Source organism: Narcine bancroftii, chromosome 4 (genome assembly GCF_036971445.1).
Source record: "Narcine bancroftii isolate sNarBan1 chromosome 4, sNarBan1.hap1, whole genome shotgun sequence".
Lineage (NCBI taxonomy): Eukaryota > Metazoa > Chordata > Chondrichthyes > Torpediniformes > Narcinidae > Narcine > Narcine bancroftii.
Window position 1 is genome coordinate 318,637,666 of NC_091472.1, and position 23,783 is coordinate 318,661,448.

The 23,783-nt window shown below is 43.7% G+C and overlaps 1 protein-coding gene across 9 annotated transcripts in view; it reads right to left on the bottom strand.

The window, feature by feature from the left end:
• The window catches only part of smarcal1 (SWI/SNF related, matrix associated, actin dependent regulator of chromatin, subfamily a-like 1), a 104,044-nt gene that overhangs the window by 62,244 nt on the left and 18,017 nt on the right, over positions 1–23,783 (bottom strand). For 8 of the 9 annotated variants that reach the window (XR_011356882.1, XM_069936088.1, XM_069936090.1 and 5 more), the window contains 2 exons: positions 11,435–11,710; positions 1,046–1,096 (listed from right to left, as the gene is read on the bottom strand). Coding sequence is in view for 8 of the 9 variants with exons in the window: in XM_069936088.1 (XP_069792189.1) it covers positions 1,046–1,096; positions 11,435–11,710 (327 nt within the window). In the remaining variant the exon portion in view is untranslated. The remainder of the gene's footprint in view (positions 1–1,045; positions 1,097–11,434; positions 11,711–23,783) is intronic. The other variant, XM_069936093.1, reaches the window with a different exon arrangement.

Genomic DNA, 23,783 nt, shown 5'->3' on the forward strand with positions numbered 1-23,783 from the left:
TCCACAGTCAACTCCCCCATAAACACCACCCCATCAATCTTACTCAACTCCCGTCTCATACCATCATAATTCCCTTTATTTAAATTCAGGACCTTAGTCTCGGTTTTAATTTCTTCACTCTCCATGTCGAGTGAGAATTCGATCACATTGTGATCGCTCCTACCCAAAGGGCCTCGTACAACAAGATTGTTGATTAGCTCCTTTTCATTGCATAATACCCAATCTAAAATGGCCTGCTCCCGAGTTGGTTCCTCAACATATTGGTCTAGATAACTGTCCCGTAAACATTCAAGGAATTCCTCCTCCTCTGTATTTTTACCAATTTGACTCGTCCAATCTATATGCAAATTAAAGTCTCCCATGATGACAGCTGTTCCCTTATTGCACCTTTTCTAATTTCTCTTTTAATGCCTTCCCTCACCTCTACACTACTATTTGGAGGCCTGTATTCATTGGAATTTAAGAGAATAAGTGGGCATCTCATTGAAACATTTCAAAAGGCATGGACAATAGATGTTGAAAGGTTGTTTCCCACAGTGGGAGAGTCCAGGACAAGAGGGCATAAATTCAGGATTGAAGGGTGTCCACTTAGAACAGAGATGCGGAGAAATTTCTTCAGCCAGAGGGTGGTGAATCTGTGGAATGTGTTGCCACAGGTAGTTGTAGAGGCCAGGTCATTAGGTGTATTTAAGGCAGAGATTAATAGGTTCTTGATGAGCCATGGCACCAGAAGTTATGGGAGAAAGCTGGGCAGTGGGGCTGAGTGGGGAAATGGATCAGCTCATGATTAAATGACAGGGCAAACTTGATATTTCTGCTCCAACATCTTATGGAATAAAGCAATCATGTAATATACTTCTGACAATAGATAAAGTCAGATGTGCACATTACCATTGGTATCCAACCAAATGTTCTGATGAATGCCTCATCTCAACCATCTACAAGGTACAATGGGATTGGGTAGGAAAGATAATTGGACAACACGAGGGAAAGAGGAAGCAGGGGAGGTGGAGGGTAAACAAAATAGATTATACATGGTACTCACTCAGCACTCTGTAATCCTCCAAGAGGAAACTCCACCGTCTTTTTGTCATATCTAGAATTCAATAAAACTGATAGACATCAGTTGCTGATTAAAGAATAAATCTTTAGACCCCCAACAATGCAGAAAGGATTTAACTTCAATGAACAAGAGTAGATGAACATTTCCCAGAAAGCATTTTGACAGCTGTTGTACGGAAGGCCACCTGACCTCTTCTCCAGTGGGCAACTGGTCACAATTCACCTCACCTGCTAGTCAAGGTTAGATCCACCCACAGGTGAAGCTGCCACCCATTTGGTTCTTTTAGATTGCATGTCACATGGACATATCTGAGCCGCACTCCCCCCCCCCACCCCCCCCACCCCCCACCCCAAGCTGGCTGCAGTATAAAGCCCACCACGTGAATAAACTCACTCTCTTTGGGCCTTGAGACAAGCCCCGAGCTTCACTCCAGGTTGCGAGGTGTATGCAAGCACAGGTTGGGGGCTACTGTGGCATACACCCAGGACAGACCTCTGTTTTCACCCATTAAAATTCTAACTCAATTATTGTTCCTGTACTTGCTTATTTCATAGGGTGTGGCAGGTATAGTTTGTATGACCCTAGCTTCACAATCGGGAGGATTAACATCCGATGTACATAAATCAGGTGTTAATGCTTTGTATGTGTGTGGGAACATGCTCCATGTTGAGAATTCCTCCATATGTAAGACTATTGTTTCGTGTCCAGAACTTGTTACTTCTTGAACCCTCCGAACATGTTCTCAAGAGCAGAGGGCACTGATGAAGGCAGAAAGGATAACTTAGAACAATATTGTGCTGACGTTTAGACCCTGCCTTCCACAGAACCCTCCACTTTAAATTCTTCCATATGCTTGTCTAGCAGTCTCTTAAAATTCACCAATGTACCAGCCTCCACCATTGACTGAGGTTGTACATTCCACACTCCAACCACTTTCTGGGTACAAATCCTTCCTCTCATATCTCCCATGAACTTCCCACCCTTTTTACCTTAAAGCCATGCCCTCTTGTATTGAGCAGTGGTGTCCTGGGAAGAAGGTGTTGGCTATCCACTCTATATATTCTTAATATCTTGTACACCTCTATCACATCTCCTATCATCCTCCTTTGCTCCAAAGAGTAAAGTTCTAGCTCCCTTAATCTCTAAACCAAGTAGCATCCTGGTAAATCTCCTCTGCAGCCTTTCCAATGCTCCCACGTCTTTCCTATAATGAGGCGACCACCTGAACTGGACATAGTACTCCAAGTGTATTCTAACCAGAGTTTTGTAGAGCTGTGTTATTATCTCACAGTTCTTAAAACTCAATCCCTCAACTTACAAAAGCTAACACATCCTAAGCTTTCTTAACTATCCTGTCTACCTGTGAGGCAACTTCCAGGGTTCTGTGGACATGCACCCACATTCCTTTGCTCCTCCACACGACCAAGTATCCTGCCATTAACTTTGTCCTTCCAAAGTGTACCACCTCACACTTCTCCGGATTGAACTCCATCTGCCACTTCTCAGCCCAGCTCTGCATTCTATCAATATCCCTCTGCGCAAGCCAACTCTGAATCCACATGGACGAGCTTTCCTGGATCCCATGCCTTCTGACTTTCTGAATAAGCTTACCATGTGGAAGCTTGTCAATGTAGACCACACCCACTACACCCTCATTAATACATCTGGTCACCTCCTCAAATAACTCTATCAGGCTTGTGACATATGATCTGTCTTTCACAAAGCCACACTGACTGACCCTGATCAGACCATGATTCTCTAAATGCACATAGATCCTAACTCTAAGAATCATTTCCAACAGTTTGCCTACCAAAGAAACAAGGCTCACTGGCCTATAATTACCTGGACTTTCTCTACTACCTCTTTTGCACAAAAGGATAACATCTTCCACCCTCCCATCCCCCGGTATCATTCCCATGGATAAGGAGGGCACAAAGTTCCTAGCCAGAGGCTCAGCAATCTCCTCCTTCGCCTCATGGAACAGCCTGAGGTATATTCCAACAGGCCCCAGGGATTTATCCATCCTAATGCATTTGAACTGCTCCAACACATCCTATCTCTTAATATCAACGTGCTTTAGAACATTAACCCCACCCATATTGTCCTCACCATCATCAAGGTCCCTCTCCCTGGTAAATACTGAAGAGAAGTATTCATTGAGGACCTCACCCACTTCCACAGCCTCCAGACACATCTTTCCACCTTTATCTCTAGTCGGAGAAATTCAAACAAGCCAAAGGGGGTTATGATTGCAGTCTTGGGGACGTCCTGGGAGTTAAATGGGATTTGGTGGTACCCCCAGATGAGGTCCACTTTGGAGAACACCCATGCCCCGTTGCAGGTTGGCAGCAAAGTTTTGGATGTGGGCCATAGGATATCTGTCAGGCATGGTGGCCTCGTTGACGCAGCAGTAGTCGCTGCAGGGTCTCCAAACCTCTGCTGATGTGGGAACCATGTGGAGGGGGGAGGCCCAGGGACTGTCCGAGCGCCATTCAATCCCCAGATTCTCCATTTTCTTAAAACTCCTCCTTCGCCAGCTGACCTCTTTAGGAGGTTCTTGGCATGCCCTGACGTGGACCGAGGGCCTTCGTTCAGAATGTGGTGCCTTACCCCGTGCTTTGGCTTGGCTGCGGAGAACTGTGTCGCCACTATCCAGGGAACTTGGCCAGGATGCAGGCAAACTCATTGTCCGAAAGTGTTAGAGTCCAGGTGGGGGGTGGGTATCTTGGCTTCCCCCAGAGGCAGAGTTTGAAATGTTCTGGCGTGCACCAAGCGCTGTCCCTGGAGGTTGACAAGTAAGCAGTGGGCACGAAGGAAGTCGGCTCCCAGGAGTTGATGTGCCACTTGTGCGAGGGTGAAGGTCCATGTAAAGCCAAAGCAAAGAGGGATGGTGTGGGTCCCAAAAGTCCAAATGGAGGAGCTGTTGGCTGCCCTCAGTGCTTGGCCCTGCTTGCCATTGTAGCTGTCGAGGCCTGCGAGGGGTTGAACACTTATCTCGGCGCCAGTGTTGACCAGGAAACACTTCCCAACAGTGAGTCCCAGAAGTAGAGGAGACTATCACATGGGCCAACCACCTCAGCCATCAATGACGGTTGGCCAGGGTGTGATGAATCGGTGTCATGCTGTCAGTCTTTCGCTGTTCTTAGTCTGCTCTACTGACATTGGACGTGTATTATCTCTACCACTAAAGACTCTCCCCTTGGGTATAACTGTGTTCGCACCCATTATCATTCATTATTGTACTACTGAGTTTCTACTAATAAAAGCCATGATTTCTGGTTAACTACACAGCCTTCAATTTCTTCATTAACTGGCACTTCAATTTTATTAGTAGAAATGGATGCAGCCCTCAAGCCAGAGTGGCTGATAATCGACCAGTCTGCCCCGAGGGCCAGAGAAATCTTCAACCACTGGATTACTTGTTTCGATTACTACATGGCTCAGAACAACGTGGTCGATGAGGCAATACAGTGGGGCCACCTGAATTCCTTTCTGGCGAGATCCCTTTTGCTGTAACTCGAGGGGCTACAACTCTGGCTGTAGCCCAGGAACAACTGACCACTTACTATGCGGCACCACAGAATGTGGCATTTGCCCGGCACCAGTTGTTGATTAGACGCCAGAAACCCAGGGAAAGTGATGCTGCCTATGCACTGGCTCTCGACTCACTAGCAAATGAATGCGATGTCATATGCTTTTGTCAAAGGAATCGACTCCAGTTACATCTGTCAGAAGCTATTAGAAACAGAACCTCTGACCTATGGAAAAGCAGTCACGCTAGCCAAAACACTGAGAAGTACTATGCAGTTCAGTACAATACTGGGAACTGAAAAGGAAACACCCAGGAGTGCTGGAACCCCGAAGAAGAGGAAGGGACGTGTTCGTCCTGGCAAATGTTACTTCTGTAATAAGAGTTGGCACCCCAGACAGAAGTGTCTGGCTTGATTCGCTACTTGCAGTTACTGTGGGAAACATGGCCACTTCGTTAAAGCATGTAGGGCGAAAAATACTCCCACTGATAAGAAGCAACAAAAAATTTCATCCTCGAGCCGCTGGAAGATGACTTCGGGGGGGGGGGGGGGGGGGGGTAATCTTCAGACGAGCCCGCTGAATCGACTTCAAGTGACAGCGAGGTGGGATCAACACAAAGTTGCCTTGTGATAGCTCAATTGACTGAAAATCTTGGGGGTTGTTACGGACTGGAACAGTTGACTATGAAGGGGGAGGTGAATGGTGAGACTCTCGATTGCTTAATAGACTCTGGGAGCACTGACAGCTACATTCACGAAAAGGTTGCTAAAGCCTTAAATTTGCGGAGATATCCAGTGAACCGATGGATATCCATGGCTTGTAGTGAACTTAAAAAGACCATACGGGACAAGTGTAAGATTACTCTTGAACTTGCAGGGACATTGTCTCGCTGATGTTTGGCTTTTCGTAATGTCTGATCTCTGCACTCCCGTGTTACTGGGGTTGAATATTCAATCTCAGATGAAAAGTGTAGTGTTAAATTTTGATGGGCCGCTACCCACACTTACCATCCCCCGCACTGGTTACTGCAGCCTGACCACACTAAAGATCAAAGCTCCCTCCCTGTTCAGTAATCTATCTCCCGAGTGTCTACTGATTGCCTCTAAGAGTCGTTCTTAAAGCAAAGAGTTTATTAAGGCTGAGACTCAGAGACTACTTAAAGAGGGGACGATTGAACCCAGCGGGAGTCTGCGGTGAGCCCAGGTGGTAGTGGTGAAAAATCACACTAAGAAACAACTGGCTATTGATTACAGCCAAATAATTAACTGTTATACTAACCTGGATGCCTACCCACTGTCTCGCATTAATGAAATGGTTAATCAGATAGCACAATATAAAGTGTACTCGACTATCGACCTTAAGGCAGCCTACCACCAAATCCCCACGCGACCAAGTATCCTGCCATTAACTTTGTCCTTCCAAAGTGACCACCTCACACTTCTCCGGATTGAACTCCATCTGCCACTTCTCAGCCCAGCTCTGCATTCTATCAATGTCCCTCTGCGCAAGTCAACTCTGAATCCACATGGACTGGCTGTACCAGTTTAGGAGGGTCCTTTGGGAGTCACTAACGGTGTGTCAGTTTCAGAGGGAGATGGATAAAATTGTCAGCACGTATGAGTTACAGGGTACGTTCCCCTTTCCCCTATCTGGATAATTCACTATCTGTAGGGAGACCCAGACCGAGCATGATAACACTCTAAAAAGATTTCTAGCAACGGCCAAAGAACTCAACCTTACATTTAATGAGGGTAAATGTGTTTTCAATGCAACAGAACTACCCATCTGGGCTACATTGTTCGTAAGGGCGAAATCCGCCCCGATCCTGAAAGAATGGCCCCCCCTTAAGAAGTTGCCATCCCAAGACTCCACAAAAGCCCTTAAGAAGTGTATGAGAGTCTTTTCCTACTACTGCAAATGGGTACGTGACTACGCTATGAAGGCACGCCCTCTGTTTGACACAAAATTTTTCCATCTCTCTCCAGCAGCCCTGAAAGCTTTCGAGAGAATTAAAGCTGATATTGCCAAAGCTGCATTCTCGTGGCAGTGGCCTTCTTCTCCCACACGCTACGCTGACCTGAACTTAAACATCCAGCCATTGAAAAAGAAGCCCAGGCTATCAGTGAAGCGGAACGCTACTGGAGACACTTTCCAGCTGGTAGAAAATTCACCTTGATCACTGATCAGAAATCTGTAGCCTATATGTTTAATACTAAACACAAAAGCAAAATTAAAAACAATAAGATGGCACGCTGGCGAATAGAACTCTCAAATTATAAGATCCTGTACAGACCTGGCAAGTTAAATGATCCCTCCTACACATTGTCATGATCTGCTGCTGGTGTTCAGCTTCAAAGACTAAAGGAGATCCATAGCAGACTGTGCCACCCAGGGGTCACAAGATTCTTTCACCATATAAGGGCTAACAACCTTCCTTACTCCCTCAAAGAAGTCAGAGAACTGACTAGAAGCTGCCCTGTTTGCACAGAATGCAAACTGCAGCATTTTAAAGCTCCAGGGGCCTAATGTGCGGACCTTTTGAAAGGATCAGTTTAGATTTTAAAGGGCCATTACCTTCTAACAATAAAAATGTGTTTTTCCTTACTGTAATCAACGAATATTCAAGATTTCCCTTCGCGATACCCTGCCCTGACGTCTCATTAAGGCACTTGACTGAATCTTCAGTATTTTTGGTTTTCTCAGCTACATTCATACAGACAGAGGCTCAGCATTCATGAGCACAGAGCTGCACTAGGGTCAGTTATGCAAGGGGACTGCCACCAGCCGCACCACAAGCTACATCCCACAGGGCAATGGGCAGGTCGAAAGGGCTGATGCCACTGTCTGGAAGACTGTTAACCTCGCGCTAAAAGACACATGGTTACCCTGTTACTCGGTGGCAGGAGGTGCTGCCTGAGGCACTACATTCTATTCAGTACAGCAACAAATCAAACATCTCATGAACGTATGTTTACTTTTCCTAGGAAGTCAGGGACTGTGATGGACTGGCCAGCCTGTCTATCTGAACCTGGAACCGTGCTGCTGAAGAGACACGCTCGGTTACGCAAAACAGACCCCCCAATCCAGCCAGTTCAACTACTGCACACTAATCCCAATTATGTCCATGTTAAATTTCCAGATGGGAGCACAGACACAGTACCCCTAAGAGATCTAGCCCCTCCTGGTTCACCCCCTCCCCACTCAGAGTGACCTTGAGAGGTTGGATGCACCATGCCAACCTGCAACCCCTAGTAAGGATTCAGCTGGCCATGCTGAGGCCCCACAGCCTCACGCTGGTGATTCTGGAGCAGGTCCAGAAGACCTGGCGTCTCACACTACAGACCAGGGAACTGCTTCAACAACACCAGTTTCCAAGGTCATCACTCCTGCAAAGCCTCCACCTGCTCCGATAAGGAGGTCTTCTCGTGTTCGAAAACAACAAGAGAGGCTCCACTATTCATAAATCTCTCGTTATATTCTGATTGCGCTGTTAGTTGCTAACCTTGTTTTGGCTATGTCAGTAAATTCTCAAAGCCATTTATTTGACTGTTTTGTGTTATGCTAACAGTAGAATTGCTTGCTTGCCCTAGAAGTTACCCTAGAAGTTGTTCTTTTAATATTAACCCAACTTCTGCCGGAGGGGGAGACTGTGACGAATCTGTGTCATGCTGTCAGTTTTTCGCTGTACTTAGTCTGCTCTACTGACATTAGACGTGTATTATCTCTACCATTAAAGACACTCCCCTTGGCTATAACTGTGTCATTCATTATTGTACTACTGAGTTCCTGCTAATAAAAGCCATGATTCCTGGTTAATTAAACTGCCTCTAATTTCTTCATTAATTGGCACCACATGGCGTTTCCCGGAATCCTGCAGGGTGGGCAGCATCAATGGGCCTCCGCACCCCATCACTGATGATAGTAGCATAGCTGTCCCGGGGTATTAACTTGCCTCTCCGTTGGTCTTGATCTCTCAGGCGACTGTTTGTGGGGCTCTCCAGAGCATGTCCGCCCAGGCTGCGACCCTCCGAGGGTCGCTAAAGTCCTCATCTGTGAGCAAGAGTTGGATATCCTCAGGCAGCTGCTCCAGAAAGATCTGCTCAAAGTGCAGGCAAGGTTTTTGGCCCTTGGTTAGAGCGAGCATCTCACTCATTAGGGCGGATGGGGCCCTGTCTCCCAATCTGTCCATATTTAGTAATAGGGTGGTGCACTCACGCCGGGAAAGCCCGAAAATATAGATTAACAGCTCTTTGTGGGCCACATATTTGCCTTGCTTCAGAGGCTGTCATAGGAAATCTACGACACTCGGCGCAGTGTCCTGATCGAGGGCGCACATGAAGTAAAAGTAGCAGGTGTTGGCGGCGGCGATGTATCGAAGTTGGAGCTGAGCTTCGACTTTCTCAAACCACACACGTGGGTGTGACACACAAAACGTTGGGACCTTAAGTGAGACCGCGTGGATGGAAACTGGTTCCGCTTGATCCGTCATCTTTGACTCCAACTGCCGGTTGGACCTGTCAGGATCACCAATATAGCATTCACTCTCCGTGGGCGTGGAGAAGAATGATATGCAAACCAAAGCCTTGGAAAATGAGACTAGTTTATTGCACTGGCTGTCGTGCTTATTGACATCATGGCCCTGCGTTATTGAAGCGCTGGCCTGGGACTGGCCGGCATTCCCGCAAGTTCTCCATCTTCCCGCTATGCGGAGGTCACCTGGGATGACAGCCGTTTCACCCCCAGGTCCGCGCGGTTGCCGCATTCTTCGGCCATTTTGTGGGCTGTTCCTTGTCTCCATGTATGGGCAGTTACAATACCTACAATATGTAAATATGGGCAGCAAATTTTTTATAAATGATCGTATTTATTTCTTAAATTATTTGTAATTTTCTAAAGGGGTATACAACTATGTATTTCAGCATTCCCTCTGTCCTTTCCCAAATGTGAATCTGATTTCCATGTCACTGCTATATATTTTCTTGTGACTGCTAATGCAATTTTCACAAATTCTTTTTGAAACAATTTAAGTTTCAGTTTTGGCCTTATCCCTGATATTTTTACCTAATAAGAAAAGCATTGGATATTGAGGAAATTTTACTTTACTGACCAGTTCTAAAAATGCTCCTAATTTTGTCCAAAAGGTCTCAATTTTCGACATGACCATGTGGAATATAATAAAGTACTCTTTTTTGCACCTACAACATTTATCTGATAAACCTGATTTCAATCTATTTAATTTCTGTGCAGTAAGATATAAGGGATGTAAAAAGTTGTATTGAATCGATCTAAATCTAACATGACACAAATCCAACCAACTTTTCTCCCCAATACTAATATTTAGATCAGTTTCCCATCTTTGTCAAGATCTATAGATTCCTTGTTTTTGTATTCCATTTTGCAATAGTGTATACATGGATGAAATAAGCCTTAATACATTTATCATGAATCAAACTTTCTATTTCACTCTTTTCAAGCAATGACGTTGTTGGATCCAATTTATCCCCAAAATATGACCATTTTATAATAACAAAATATTGTATTATTTTGTATCCATCAAATATTTTTGAAGAAGTGACCAAGAGGGTTGATGAGGGCAGTGGACATTGCATACAAGGACTTCAGCAAGGCCTTTGACAAGGTTTCACATGCAGGTTAGTCTGGAAGGTTAAATCACACAGGATCCAAAGTGAGCTGGCCTGATGGATTCTCAATTGGCTTCGTGGAAGGATTGAGAAACATAGATAAGGTGGACAGCCAGCATCTTTTTCCCCAGGCGGGAGAATCAAACACCAGAGGACATCCAAATAAACTGAAGGGAGGAAAGTTTAGGTAAGCCATCAGGGGTAAGTTTTTTTTACACAGAGCTGTGGGTGCCTGGAATGCATTGTCAGGGATGGGAGTGGAGGCTGCAATTATAGGAGCATTTAAGAGACTCTTAGACAGGTATGTGGATAGAAGAAGAATAGAGGGTTTTGTGGTAGGAGAAAGGTTTCATTTTTGTTTTGGTAGGTATATATAAGTCAGCACAATATCATGGGCCAAAGGACCTGTACCGTGCTAGAGGGTACCAATAGAAGGATGCTTCTCTGATTGAATGCATCTGTTCAGTGGTGTGCCACAAGGTCAGTACTGGGTCTACTGTTGTTTCTTATCTATATTAGCAATTTGGATGGCGATGTAGTTAAATTGATTAAGATGTTTGCAGATGTTACCATAATTAATGGTTTAGTAAACAGTGAGGAAGGAGATCCAAGTTTACAACAGTACCTAGATCAGTTGGGTAAGTGGGCAAGAAGTGGCAAATGAAATTTAACTATTTTAGATGGGGTGTTGCATTTTGCTCAGTGAAACTGGGGCAGGACCAGTCATCCTGGTTTGGAAGGAATTTACTAGGATGTTGCCGGAACTAGAGGGGTGAGTTCTAGGGAGAGGCTGGATAGGCTAGGTCTTAATTCCCACCTGTGAAAGAGTCTGAGGGTGATAAGCACAGATAAAGTGAATGCTCACAATCTTTCCAAGGATAGATGATTCTAGAACTAGAGGCGAGAAAGGTAAGATTTAGGAGGGACCGGGCGACAACATTTTCACTGAGAGTGTGGTCTGTACCTGAAACAAGCTGTCAGGGGGAAACTGTAGAACATTGACAAGGCTTTAGCCTAGCTAGGTTGTAGGCCTGTTCTACGTTTACAACTCTTGATCTGTCTCCCTAGATAGATGAATGGGATGTGGTGAGGTGAAGGGGAGAAAATTGCCAGGATGAGAAACAGCATAGGATGGAAATTACCAGGGCAAATAAAGAGAGACTGGAGATGAGAGAAGCCAAGAGATGCAATTACTCACCATAGTACTTGGAATTAATCTGTTTGAAGACATTCAGAACCTCTGCATGGTAAGTGATCTCTACCTCACAGCGGGATCTGGAGAGGAGGATGATTCGTCCCTGTATCTCTGCACCAGGTTTCTTCCAATTCTTTCCCACCATCACCAGCTGATGTAAACTAAGTGCCAAATTTTGTTTTCTCCCAACTTTTCGTGAATTGTTCGTAACACCATCTGTTTCAAGCATTCCAGCTAATGGTTTCAACACAACGTTTGGAATCCACTTTACCTGCTCCACTACAACAAGGACAAAGGATGGATGGTTACAACTCCTCATGGGAAATTTACACAATTTTGTAGCATAACAGATCTTACTGTTCGTAATCCATTCTGACAGTCCCTAACCTCCAATGACCTCTACAGTTCAGAATCCATTCTCAGAGAGGACATTTTAGTGTTCTCCTCCTCCTCACCCCCCCTACCTCAAGAAGCAATATCAACTAATGACTTTTTTTCAGTTAATAATTTACTGGAATCCCAAAACTCCCGCTGAATTAGTCACATTACACTCAGAGGATAAGATTCATCCATGGAAAGAGCAGAGTTAATGCCAGAACTGATTGAGACAAGAGACCAGTCCTATCAAAACAAAGACAGACTGCGTTTATGTTCCTTGGACCCAAGAAGAGTGAGAGAGGAAAGGACTAAGGTGTTCAAAATTATCAGAAGCCGAAAAAGATAGATACTGGGAAACCTTTTCTCCATAACATGGTTACCTCTTACTAGAAGACGTAACTTTAAGTCCTAGGTTCTGAGCTTCAGAGGTGACTTGAAGAATTTATTTCTCGGAGGAGTCACGTGATGGAGTAGTGGCCGGACGGTGAACTCCAGCCCTCTCCAGAAAAGTCAGAAAAAACAAAGCAAAACACAAAGGCACAAAAATAAAAATCAAAGTAAAGTGAATATAAAGGTGGAAAGAAGATGGCGACGAAAAAAGAAAAGTCGAAACCAACGGTAAGAAGAGAGGAAGACAACGGAAGATGAAGGAAAAGGCCTTACCTGTTCGAAGAGGCCCGCGGTGCAGAGAGAAACCCGCTCCCTCAGGTCGGTAGAAAGTGGACTACAAAAATGGCTCGCTGAGCCGAGTAAAAGTGCGCAACCGCGCATGAAAAAAAAACACACCGACGGGAGGGGTGACCAGCTGGGGAGTCGATCTCCACAGCCGGAAATGACAGCTGCAGAACACCTGCAGCAAGAGGAGAACACAGAAGACAACGAAAACAAGAAAGAAGAGAAGAAAAGGGCAACAAAGAAACAACAGATGGCCAACCCAGAGGAAGAAGAAGAGGAAGAGTACAGTGAAATAGAAGAAGAAGGGAAAGGCAAGATAAAGGATATACTTTCTCCTATTAAAGGATACATGGAGTCATTTAAAGAATGGCAAGCGCAGGAATTTGATGATTTAAGAAGAAGAATAAACAATACAGAAGAGAAAATGAATAAAATAGATATGACCTTAACAGAAATGGGAAAGAAAATGGACAAGATGGAAGAGCGGGAAGTAGCAGCAGAAATGGAGGTAGAGGACTTAAAAAAGAAATTAGAGGAATCTAATAAAAAAGCGATAGAGACACAAGAACTGTTAGCTCAAAAAATAGATATAATGGAAAATTATAACAGAAGAAATAACATAAAGATAGTGGGCCTTAAGGAAGATGAAGAAGGCAAGAATATGAGAGAGTTTATAAAAGATTGGATCCCTTGGATCCTAGGATGTCCAGAACTACAGCAAGAAATGGAAATAGAAAGGGCACATAGAGCATTGGCCTTTAATCCACAATCACAACAAAAGCCAAGATCTGTTTTAGTAAAATTCCTAAGATATACTACAAGAGAAAAGGTACTGGAGAAAACAATGGAAAAAGTAAGAGAGGACAATAAGCCACTGGAGTACAAAGGGCAAAAAATCTTAATTTATCCAGATATAAGTTTTGAACTCCTGAAGAAGAGAAAGGAGTTCAATACAGCAAAGGCGATTTTATGGAAGGGTATAAATTTATACTAAAGCATCCAGCGGTATTGAAAATATTTATTCCAGGACAACAAAACAGACTATTCTCGGATCCAGAGGAAGCACGAAAATTTGCAGAACAATTACAAAATAGACTGAGAGATGAAGACGTGTAACAAGAATACAAAAGACTGCGAACTAAAAAGACATAAGTTTTGAACTCCTGAAGAAGAGAAAGGAGTTCAAAACATCGAAAACGATCTTATGGAAAAAAACTATTCTCGGATCCAGAGGAAGCAAAGAAATTTGCAGATCAACTACAAAACTAACAGAGAGATGAAGACATGTAATAAGAGTAAAAATGACCACGATTTATATGTATGTGGGTAAAGAGGTATATGTGTGTATTTGTATAATGTGCATACATGAATGTATCCGTATTTAGAGGAAAATATAGATAGTATAGACAAGAATTAATAAGGGAAGGAAAAGGAATAGAGGGAATAAGGAGGGAATTAAAAGAGTGACCTTTGTCACATATGAAAAGTGAAATCTTTTCTGCGGGGGGCTGCGTGGGGGGGTGTTACGGTCACTGCAAAATCAGCTGACGCTTGCGAGTGAATTCGCAAATCCAAATGGAGAGGGGAGATGTGGTTGGCCGACAAGGGATAAAGGACAACTCAGGAGGGGAAGGGGGGGATTGGGGCTAAAGAAGTTTTAAATAGGAGAATAAGGAAAATGTTTAATGTTTTAGGAATGTTGTCTTATAAAGGATTCAAAACAAGAAAACAGAAATGGATAAGAAGGAAAGGTAATGATGGAGAAACGGAAAGGGAAGATAAACAAAGTATAAAATGGCTACGTTGAACTATATGACTTTAAATATTAATGGAATACATAACCAAATTAAAAGGAAGAAACTGCTAAATTTACTGAAAAAAGAAAAAATTGATATAGTATTTGTGCAAGAAACACATTTAACTGAATTGGAGCATAAGAAATTAAAGAGAGATTGGGTAGGACACGTAACAGCAGCATCGTATAATTCAAAAGCAAGAGGAGTAGCTATGTTAATTAGTAAAAATGTGCCATTTAAAATAGAAGAGGAAATAATAGATCCAGCAGGGAGATATGTAATGATAAAATGTCAGATATATTCGGAGTTTTGGAATCTACTCAATGTATATTCACCTAACGAAGAAGATCAAAAGTTTATGCAAGATATCTTTTTGAAGATAGCAGATACGCAAGGGAACATATTAATAGGAGGGGATTTCAACCTGAATTTGGATTCAAATATGGACAAAACTGGGAAAAAAATTAACAGAAAGAACAAAATAACCAAATTTATAATTAAATCGATGGAAGAAATGCAACTTTTGGATATATGGAGGAAACAACACCCAAAGGAAAAGGAATATTCATATTACTCGGCTAAACATAAAACATACTCAAGAATAGACCTATTTTTGTTATCAGCTCGTATGCAAGACAGAGTAAAAAAAACAGAATATAAAGCTAGAATATTATCGGACCATTCACCCTTAATATTGACAATAAAGTTAGAGGACATCCCTCCAAGAATGTATAGATGGAGATTAAACCCCATATTACTTAAAAGGCAGGATTTTAGAGAATTTATTGAAAAACAAATTAAAATGTATTTTGAAATAAATACGGAATCAGTGGAAGATAAGTTTATACTATGGGATGCAATGAAAGCATTCATTAGAGGGCAAATAATAAGTTATGTAACCAAGATGAAGAAGGACTACAATCGGGAAACAGAACAGTTGGAAAGGGAAATAGTAAATATAGAAAAAGAATTAGTAATGAAGGAAGATATAACTAAAAGAAGAGAATTGGCGGATAAAAAAATAAAATATGAAACACTACAAACATATAAGGTGGAGAAGAACATAATGAAGACAAAACAGAAATATTATGAACTAGGTGAAAAAACGCACAAAATCCTAGCATGGCAGCTTAAGACAGAACAAGTTAAGAAAATGGTATTGGCATCAAGGAAAAAAGATAAACAAATTACATATAATCCAAAAGAAATTAAAGAAAACTTTAGAGAATTCTATGAACAATTATACCGAACTGAAAACGAAGGGAAAGAAGGGAAAATAGATGAATTTCTAACAAAAATTGAATTACCAAAACTAAAAATAGAGGAACAAAATAAATTAACAGAGCCATTTGGAATAGTAGAAATACAAGAGATAATAAAAAAATTACCAAATAATAAGACACCAGGAGAGGATGGATTCCCTATAGAATTCTATAAAACATTTAAAGACTTATTAATTCCGCCCCTCCTGGAAGTAATTAACCAGATTGATAAAACGCAAAGCTTACCAGATTCATGTAAAACAGCAATAATTACAGTAATACTAAAGCAAGGGAAAGATCCACTCACACCAGCGTCATATAGACCAATATCTTTACTTAACACAGATTATAAGATAATAGCTAAACTATTAGCAAACAGATTAGCAGAGTATGTACCGAAAATGGTAAATCTAGACCAAACTGGATTTATCAAAAAAAGACGCACAACAGACAATATTTGTAAATTTATTAACTTAATTCATGCAGTAGAAGGGAATAAAGCACCAACAGTAGCAGTTGCTTTAGACGCAGAGAAGGCCTTTGACAGAGTAGAATGGAATTATTTGTTCAAAGTATTGCAAAAATTCAGTTTACCGGAGAAGTATATTAATTGGATTAAAGCATTATATAAGGAACCATTAGCGAATGTGACAGTAAATGGACATGTATCAAAGCAATTTAACTTAAGCAGGTCAACACGACAGGGATGCCCACTATCACCTTTATTGTTTGCGTTAGCTGTAGAACCACTAGCAGAACTGATAAGAACAGAAAATAATATAAAAGAGATAAAAATAAAAGACAAGGAATATAAAATCAGTTTATTTGCGGATGATGTTATAGTATACTTAACAGAACCAGAACTATCAATAAAAGAATTATATAAGAAATTGAAGGAATATGGAGAAGTGTCGGGTTACAAGATCAACGTAAATAAAAGTGAAGCAATGCCTATGAATGATGCGGATTTCTCAAAATTTAAGAAAGAATCACCGTTTAGATGGCAAATGCAAGCAATAAGATACCTAGGTGTACAAATAAACAAAAATCTCGGCCAACTATATAAACTTAATTATTATCCACTAATGAAAAAATTACAGGATGATTTAGAGCATTGGAAAGATTTACCATTAACACTTATAGGAAGGATAAAGTGTATTAAAATAAACAATTTTCCAAGGATATTATACCTATTTCAGGCATTGCCAATACAACTGACAGAGAAATTCTTCAAGGAGTTAAAGAAAATAATAAGGAAATTTTTATGGAAAGGGGGGAAACCGAGGATAGCACTAGATAAATTAACAGAATGGTATAAACAAGGAGGCTTACAACTGCCAAACTTTAAAAATTATTATAGAGCCGCACAATTAAGATACCTATCAGATTTTTATCAAACAAGGGAAAAGCCAGATTGGACGAGATTAGAATTAGATAAAATAGGGGAAAAGACACCTGAACACATATTATATAAATGGGATGAAAAATTGGTACAACATAGAAGTTCTCCAGCATTACATCATCTCCTCAATATTTGGAAGAAGATTCATGTAGAAAGAAATAAAACAAATTATCAATTACCAAAACTAATATTGACGCAAAACAAGCTACTCCCTTCTACAATAGATAACCTTTCCTTTAGAGAATGGGAGAAAAAAGGGATTAAAAGAATAGAAAATTGTTTTTCAGGAAATAGATTATTATCCTTTGAACAAATGAAAGATAAATACAATATAACTCAAGATACAGCACTGGCATATTACCAATTGAGATCCTACTTGAAGGATAAATTAGAAAGCAGTTTGAGTTTGCCAGAGGGAAGTAACTTTGAATATGTGATTACAGATACAAGATAATCAAAAGATTTATAACAAATATGTATATCTTTGGCTTGGCTTCGCGGACGAAGATTTATGGAGGGGGTAAAAAGTCCACGTCAGCTGCAGGCTCGTTTGTGGCTGACAAGTCCGATGCGGGACAGGCAGACACGATTGCAGCGGTTGCAGGGGAAAATTGGTTGGTTGGGGTTGGGTGTTGGGTTTTTCCTCCTTTGCCTTTTGTCAGTGAGGTGGGCTCTGCGGTCTTCTTCAAAGGAGGTTGCTGCCCGCCAAACTGTGAGGCGCCAAGATGCACGGTTTGAGGCGTTATCAGCCCACTGGCGGTGGTCAATGTGGCAGGCACCAAGAGATTTCTTTAGGCAGTCCTTGTACCTTTTCTTTGGTGCACCTCTGTCACGGTGGCCAGTGGAGAGCTCGCCATATAACACGATCTTGGGAAGGCGATGGTCCTCCATTCTGGAGACGTGACCCATCCAGCGCAGCTGGATCTTCAGCAGCGTGGACTCGATGCTGTCGACCTCTGCCATCTCGAGTACTTCGACGTTAGGGATGTAAGCGCTCCAATGGATGTTGAGGATGGAGCGGAGACAACGCTGGTGGAAGCGTTCTAGGAGCCGTAGGTGGTGCCGGTAGAGGACCCATGATTCGGAGCCGAACAGGAGTGTGGGTATGACAACGGCTCTGTATACGCTTATCTTTGTGAGGTTTTTCAGTTGGTTGTTTTTCCAGACTCTTTTGTGTAGTCTTCCAAAGGCGCTATTTGCCTTGGCGAGTCTGTTGTCTATCTCATTGTCGATCCTTGCATCTGATGAAATGGTGCAGCCGAGATAGGTAAACTGGTTGACCGTTTTGAGTTTTGTGTGCCCGATGGAGATGTGGGGGGGCTGGTAATCATGGTGGGGAGCTGGCTGATGGAGGACCTCAGTTTTCTTCAGGCTGACTTCCAGGCCAAACATTTTGGCAGTTTCCGCAAAGCAGGACGTCAAGCGCTGAAGAGCTGGCTCTGAATGGGCAACTAAAGCGGCATCGTCTGCAAAGAGTAGTTCACGGACAAGTTTCTCTTGTGTCTTGGTGTGAGCTTGCAGGCGCCTCAGATTGAAGAGACTGCCATCCGTGCGGTACCGGATGTAAACAGCGTCTTCATTGTTGGGGTCTTTCATGGCTTGGTTCAGCATCATGCTGAAGAAGATTGAAAAGAGGGTTGGTGCGAGAACACAGCCTTGCTTCACGCCATTGTTAATGGAGAAGGGTTCAGAGAGCTCATTGCTGTATCTGACCCGACCTTGTTGGTTTTCGTGCAGTTGGATAATCATGTTGAGGAACTTTGGGGGACATCCGATGCGCTCTAGTATTTGCCAAAGCCCTTTCCTGCTCACGGTGTCGAAGGCTTTGGTGAGGTCAACAAAGGTGATGTAGAGTCCTTTGTTTTGTTCTCTGCACTTTTCTTGGAGCTGTCTGAGGGCAAAGACCATGTCAGTAGTTCCTCTGTTTGCGCGAAAGCCGCACTGTGATTCTGGGAGAATATTCTCGGCGACACTAGGTATTATTCTATTTAGTAGAATCCTAGCGAAGATTTTGCCTGCAATGGAGAGCAACGTGATTCCCCTGTAGTTTGAGCAGTCTGATTTCTCGCCTTTGTTTTTGTACAGGGTGATGATGGTAGCATCACGAAGATCCTGAGGCAGTTTACCTTGGTCCCAACAAAGCTTGAAAAACTCATGCAGTTTGGCATGCAGAGTTTTGCCGCCAGCCTTCCAGACTTCTGGGGGGATTCCATCCATACCTGCTGCTTTGCCACTTTTCAGTTGTTCGATTGCCTTATATGTCTCATCCAGGGTGGGAACCTCATCCAGCTCTAGCCTTAGGGGCTGTTGAGGGAGCTGGAGCAGGGCGGAATCTTGGACTGAGCGGTTGGCACTGAAAAGAGATTGGAAGTGTTCTGACCATCGGTTGAGGATGGAGATCTTGTCGCTGAGGAGGACTTTGCCGTCTGAGCTGCGCAGCGGGCTTTGGACTTGGGGTGAGGGGCCATACACAGCCTTTAGAGCCTCGTAGAAACCCCTGAAGTCGCCAATGTCCGCGCTGAGCTGGGTTCGTTTGGCGAGGCTAGTCCACCACTCATTTTGGATCTCCCGGAGTTTGCGCTGAAGATGGCTGCATGCGCGACGGAAGGCTTGTTTCTTCTCTGGACAGGACGGCTTTGTAAGGTGAGCCTGGTGGGCAGCTCGCTTCTTTGCCAGCAGCTCCTGGATTTCCTGGCTGTTTTCGTCAAACCAGTCCTTGTTTTTCCTGGAGGAGAAGCCCAGTACCTCTTCAGTGGATTGCAGTATGGTAGTCTTCAACTGATCCCAGAGGGTTTCAGGGGATGGGTCCGTGAGGCGGGTTGCATCTCGAGCTTTGCTTTGAGGTTTGCCTGGAAGTTTCCTCTCACTTCGTCTGACTGCAGGTTTCCAACATTGAACCTCTTTCTGGGGGCTTTATTGTTCCTGGGCTTTGGCTTGAAGTGAAGGTTGAGCTTGCAGCGAACCAGCCGGTGGTCAGTGTGGCATTCCGCGCTAGGCATGACCCTGGTGTGGAGCACATCTCGTTTGTCACTTTCTCGCACCAGGATGTAGTCCAGGAGGTGCCAGTGTTTGGATCGGGGATGCATCCAGGTGGTCTTAAGGCTGTCCCACTGCTGAAAAAGGGTGTTTGTAATGACAAGCCGCTGTTCTGCGCAGAGCTCCAACAGGAGGCGCCCACTGTCGTTGCACTTGCCGACGTCATGCTTGCCCAGGATTCCTGGCCAGGTTTCTGAGTCTTTGCCGACACGAGCGTTGAAGTCGCCCAGGATGACAACCTTGTCGGCTGTAGGGGTGCGTTGGATGAGGTTGCGCAGGTCGGTGTAGAACTTGTCCTTTTCTGCTGGTTCCGCCTGGAGGGTTGGAGCATAGACACTGATGAGGGTGATGTGACGCTTATTTTGAAGGGGGAGTCGCATGGACATGATTCGGTCCGAGAGGCCTGTCGGAAGGTTTTCGAGTTTGGAGGCAATGAAGCTCTTGACCATGAAGCCTACACCAGATAGGCGTCGTTCATCCGAAGGCTTGCCAGACCAGTAGAGTGTGTAGCCCGCGCCGCGTTCTTGGAGGCTGCCTACATCTGCCAGGTGGACTTCACTGAGAGCGGCTATGTCGATGTCAAGTCTGAGGAGTTCATGTGCAATGAGGGCAGACCGACGTTCAGGTCGGTGGCTGTCAGCCTTGTCTAGCATGGTTCTGATGTTCCAGCATGCTCGCTTGAGTTTGTGAGCATCTTTTGAGGGGGAGGACGTGGAGGGGGAGGACGTGGAGGGGGAGGACGTGGAGGGGGAGGACGTGGAGGGGGAGGACGTGGAGGGGGAGGACGTGGAGGGGGAGGACGTGGAGGGGAGGACGTGGAGGGGGAGGACGTGGAGGGGGAGGACGTGGAGGGGAGGACGTGGAGGGGAGGACGTGGAGGGGGAGGACGTGGAGGGGGAGGACGTGGAGGGGAGGACGTGGAGGGGGAGGACGTGGAGGGGGAGGACGTGGAGGGGGAGGACGTGGAGGGGGAGGACGTGGAGGGGGAGGACGTGGAGGGGGAGGACGTGGAGGGGGAGGACGTGGAGGGGGAGGACGTGGAGGGGGAGGACGTGGAGGGGGAGGACGTGGAGGGGGAGGACGTGGAGGGGGAGGACGTGGAGGGGAGGACGTGGAGGGGGAGGACGTGGAGGGGGAGGACGTGGAGGGGGAGGACGTGGAGGGGGAGGACGTGGAGGGGGAGGACGTGGAGGGGGAGGACGTGGAGGGGGAGGACATGGAGTGGGAGGACGTGGACCTGTCCTCGGGCCTGCGCAAAGGAGCTTTTAGGTGGAGTGCAGTGCGCGCAGTACTGGCCCACCCTTTACACCCATGGTTCGTGTGCCGTGGCCAAGCAAGCTGGGACGTGGCAGCGAGGTCCTTGGGTCGTAGGTTTTATATCGGAGTGGCCTTCTCCTATGCAGGTTTCTTACCCGGGCTGGAGGGGCCTGCCTCCAGTTTAATATGTATATTAAACTGCAAGAAAAGGAGAATGAGGAAACAAATGGTAAAACTAAACAAAAATGGGAACAGGATTCAAATATAAAGATAAAAAAGGAAACATGGGAGAAGTTATGCTCTGGAACGATGAGAAATACAATAAATACGAGGCTACGTATGATACAATATAACTGGATACACAGGCTATACATTACACCTCAAAAGTTAAATAACTGGGACCCAACAGTATCTGATAGATGTTTTCGATGTAAAAAAGAAATGGGAACAACAATTCATGCAATCTGGACATGTGAAAAAGTAGAAAAATTTTGGGAAAATCTCAATCAGATATTAAATAAAATAACAGAAAACAATATACCAAAGAATCCAGAGATCTTTCTCCTAAGTAACATAAAAAAAAAAAATTTGGAATTGATTTGGAGGATGCACAAAAAAGATTTGTTAAGATAGCCCTAGCCGTAGCAAAAAAATGTATTATGTCAACCTGGAAATTGGAAGATAATTTGAAAATACAACAATGGTATATAGAAGTGAATAAATGTATTCCATTAAAAAAAATAACATATAGTTTAAGAAATAATATTGAAATATTCGAACAAATATGGGAGCCTTATATTAAACACAATAGCGAAAACCTACCGGGGACAATCACTACCTAAGTTAACGGAAGGAAAAGGAAATGAAAAGAATGGACTCAGTGGAATTTCTGGTGTATTTTTATTGAATGACAACATTGTCTGACTGGTTTAATGTATCCTAGATTTTATACCTTAAATGGATGGGAGGGGGGAGGTGGGGAGGGTGGGAGGGTGGGAGGGGAGGGTGGGGGGGGGAGAGAAAATGACATTGTATATGTGTGTAAAGGAAAAAATGTGTATCATGGTTAATGTGATTTATGGTGTGAAAAATAAAAAATTATAAAAAAAAAGAATTTATTTCTCCTGGGAGGGGTAACTGGAATCTGGACCACACTGCCAGGTGATGGAGGTAAGAGTTTACGCAATAAAAAAGTATCATACATCTGCTTAACAGCCCAGAACTCCCGAAATCTCAGATGCCTCCTAACACCAACTGATCATTCAGTAAAAAATTTATAGGACAACAAGCCTTATATCAGTAGTCAGTGATGGAGATGTTGAGCTTTACCAACAGAAACAGATCCAATCTTCCATACCAACCAAGTTCTCTGCTTTGGTCCTATTTACCTGCATTTGGCCTATTACCCTGTAATCCTTCCTATCATTCTCTCCACCTCTGCCACTTCCTCTGGTATATACCCAAACCCCTCTGTGTGACAAAGCTGTACCTTGGCTCCATTTTAAATTTTTCCCCTCTCAGCTTAAATATATGCCCTTTCATTTCAGATTCCTCCATTCTTTAAAAAGACAAACTTAAATTTAAATTTTAACACAGGCCATTTCGGCCCTTGAGTCCGTGCCACCTAATTTACACCCCATTAACTTTCAACCCCCATACATTAGGAGGAAGCGGAGCCCCCGGAGAAAACCCAGACAGTCCTGGGGAGAATTTACAAACTCCTTACAGAGAGCGTGGGATTCAATCTCCGATTCCAATCGCTGGTGCTGTAAAGGCATTATGCTAACTGCTACACCCACTGCGCCACTTTCACAGCTTTCCTTCATTTTCATCTACCACCCCACCAGCCTCCACATCCAACATATCTTAAATGGTTTTTTTCATCAGTATTCACTCAGGAAACAGGCACAGATCTGTGGGAAGTAAGGAAAACAAGTATTGAGGTCATGGAACCTATACACATTAAAGAAGAGGAAGTCCTTGATGTCATAAAACAAATAAGGGTGGATAAATCCTGACAAGATACTCCCTTAGACCTTGAAGGGTTAGAGAAGGAATTACAGGGGCTCTTGCAGAAATATATTTAAAAGGTCCTTATCCATGAGTGTGGTATTGGAGGATTGGAGGGGAGCTCACCATGTTCTATTGTTTAAAAAAAGACTCTAAAAGTAACCCTGGAAATTATAGGCCAATGAGTCTGATGTCAGTAGTTGATAAATTATTGGAAGGCGTTTGAAGAGAACGGATATACAAGTATTTGGATCCAGGATCTGATCAGGGATAGTCATCGTGGCTTTACGCATGGTAGGTCATGTTTAACCAGTTTTATAGATTTTTCTTTTTTAAATATTTTAATTAACTGGAGGGGGGGTGCGTGGCATGATGGTGTAGATTGGAGATATGGTAATACGCTTCTCCTGGCAAAATTAATCAAACCCGAATAAACAAACTTTTTAAAAAATGACAATATTGAGACTTGTTCTGAACTTATCTACAAAGGCTACAAATAAATCAAAGACTCAAATGGCAAAGAAAACGACTATTAA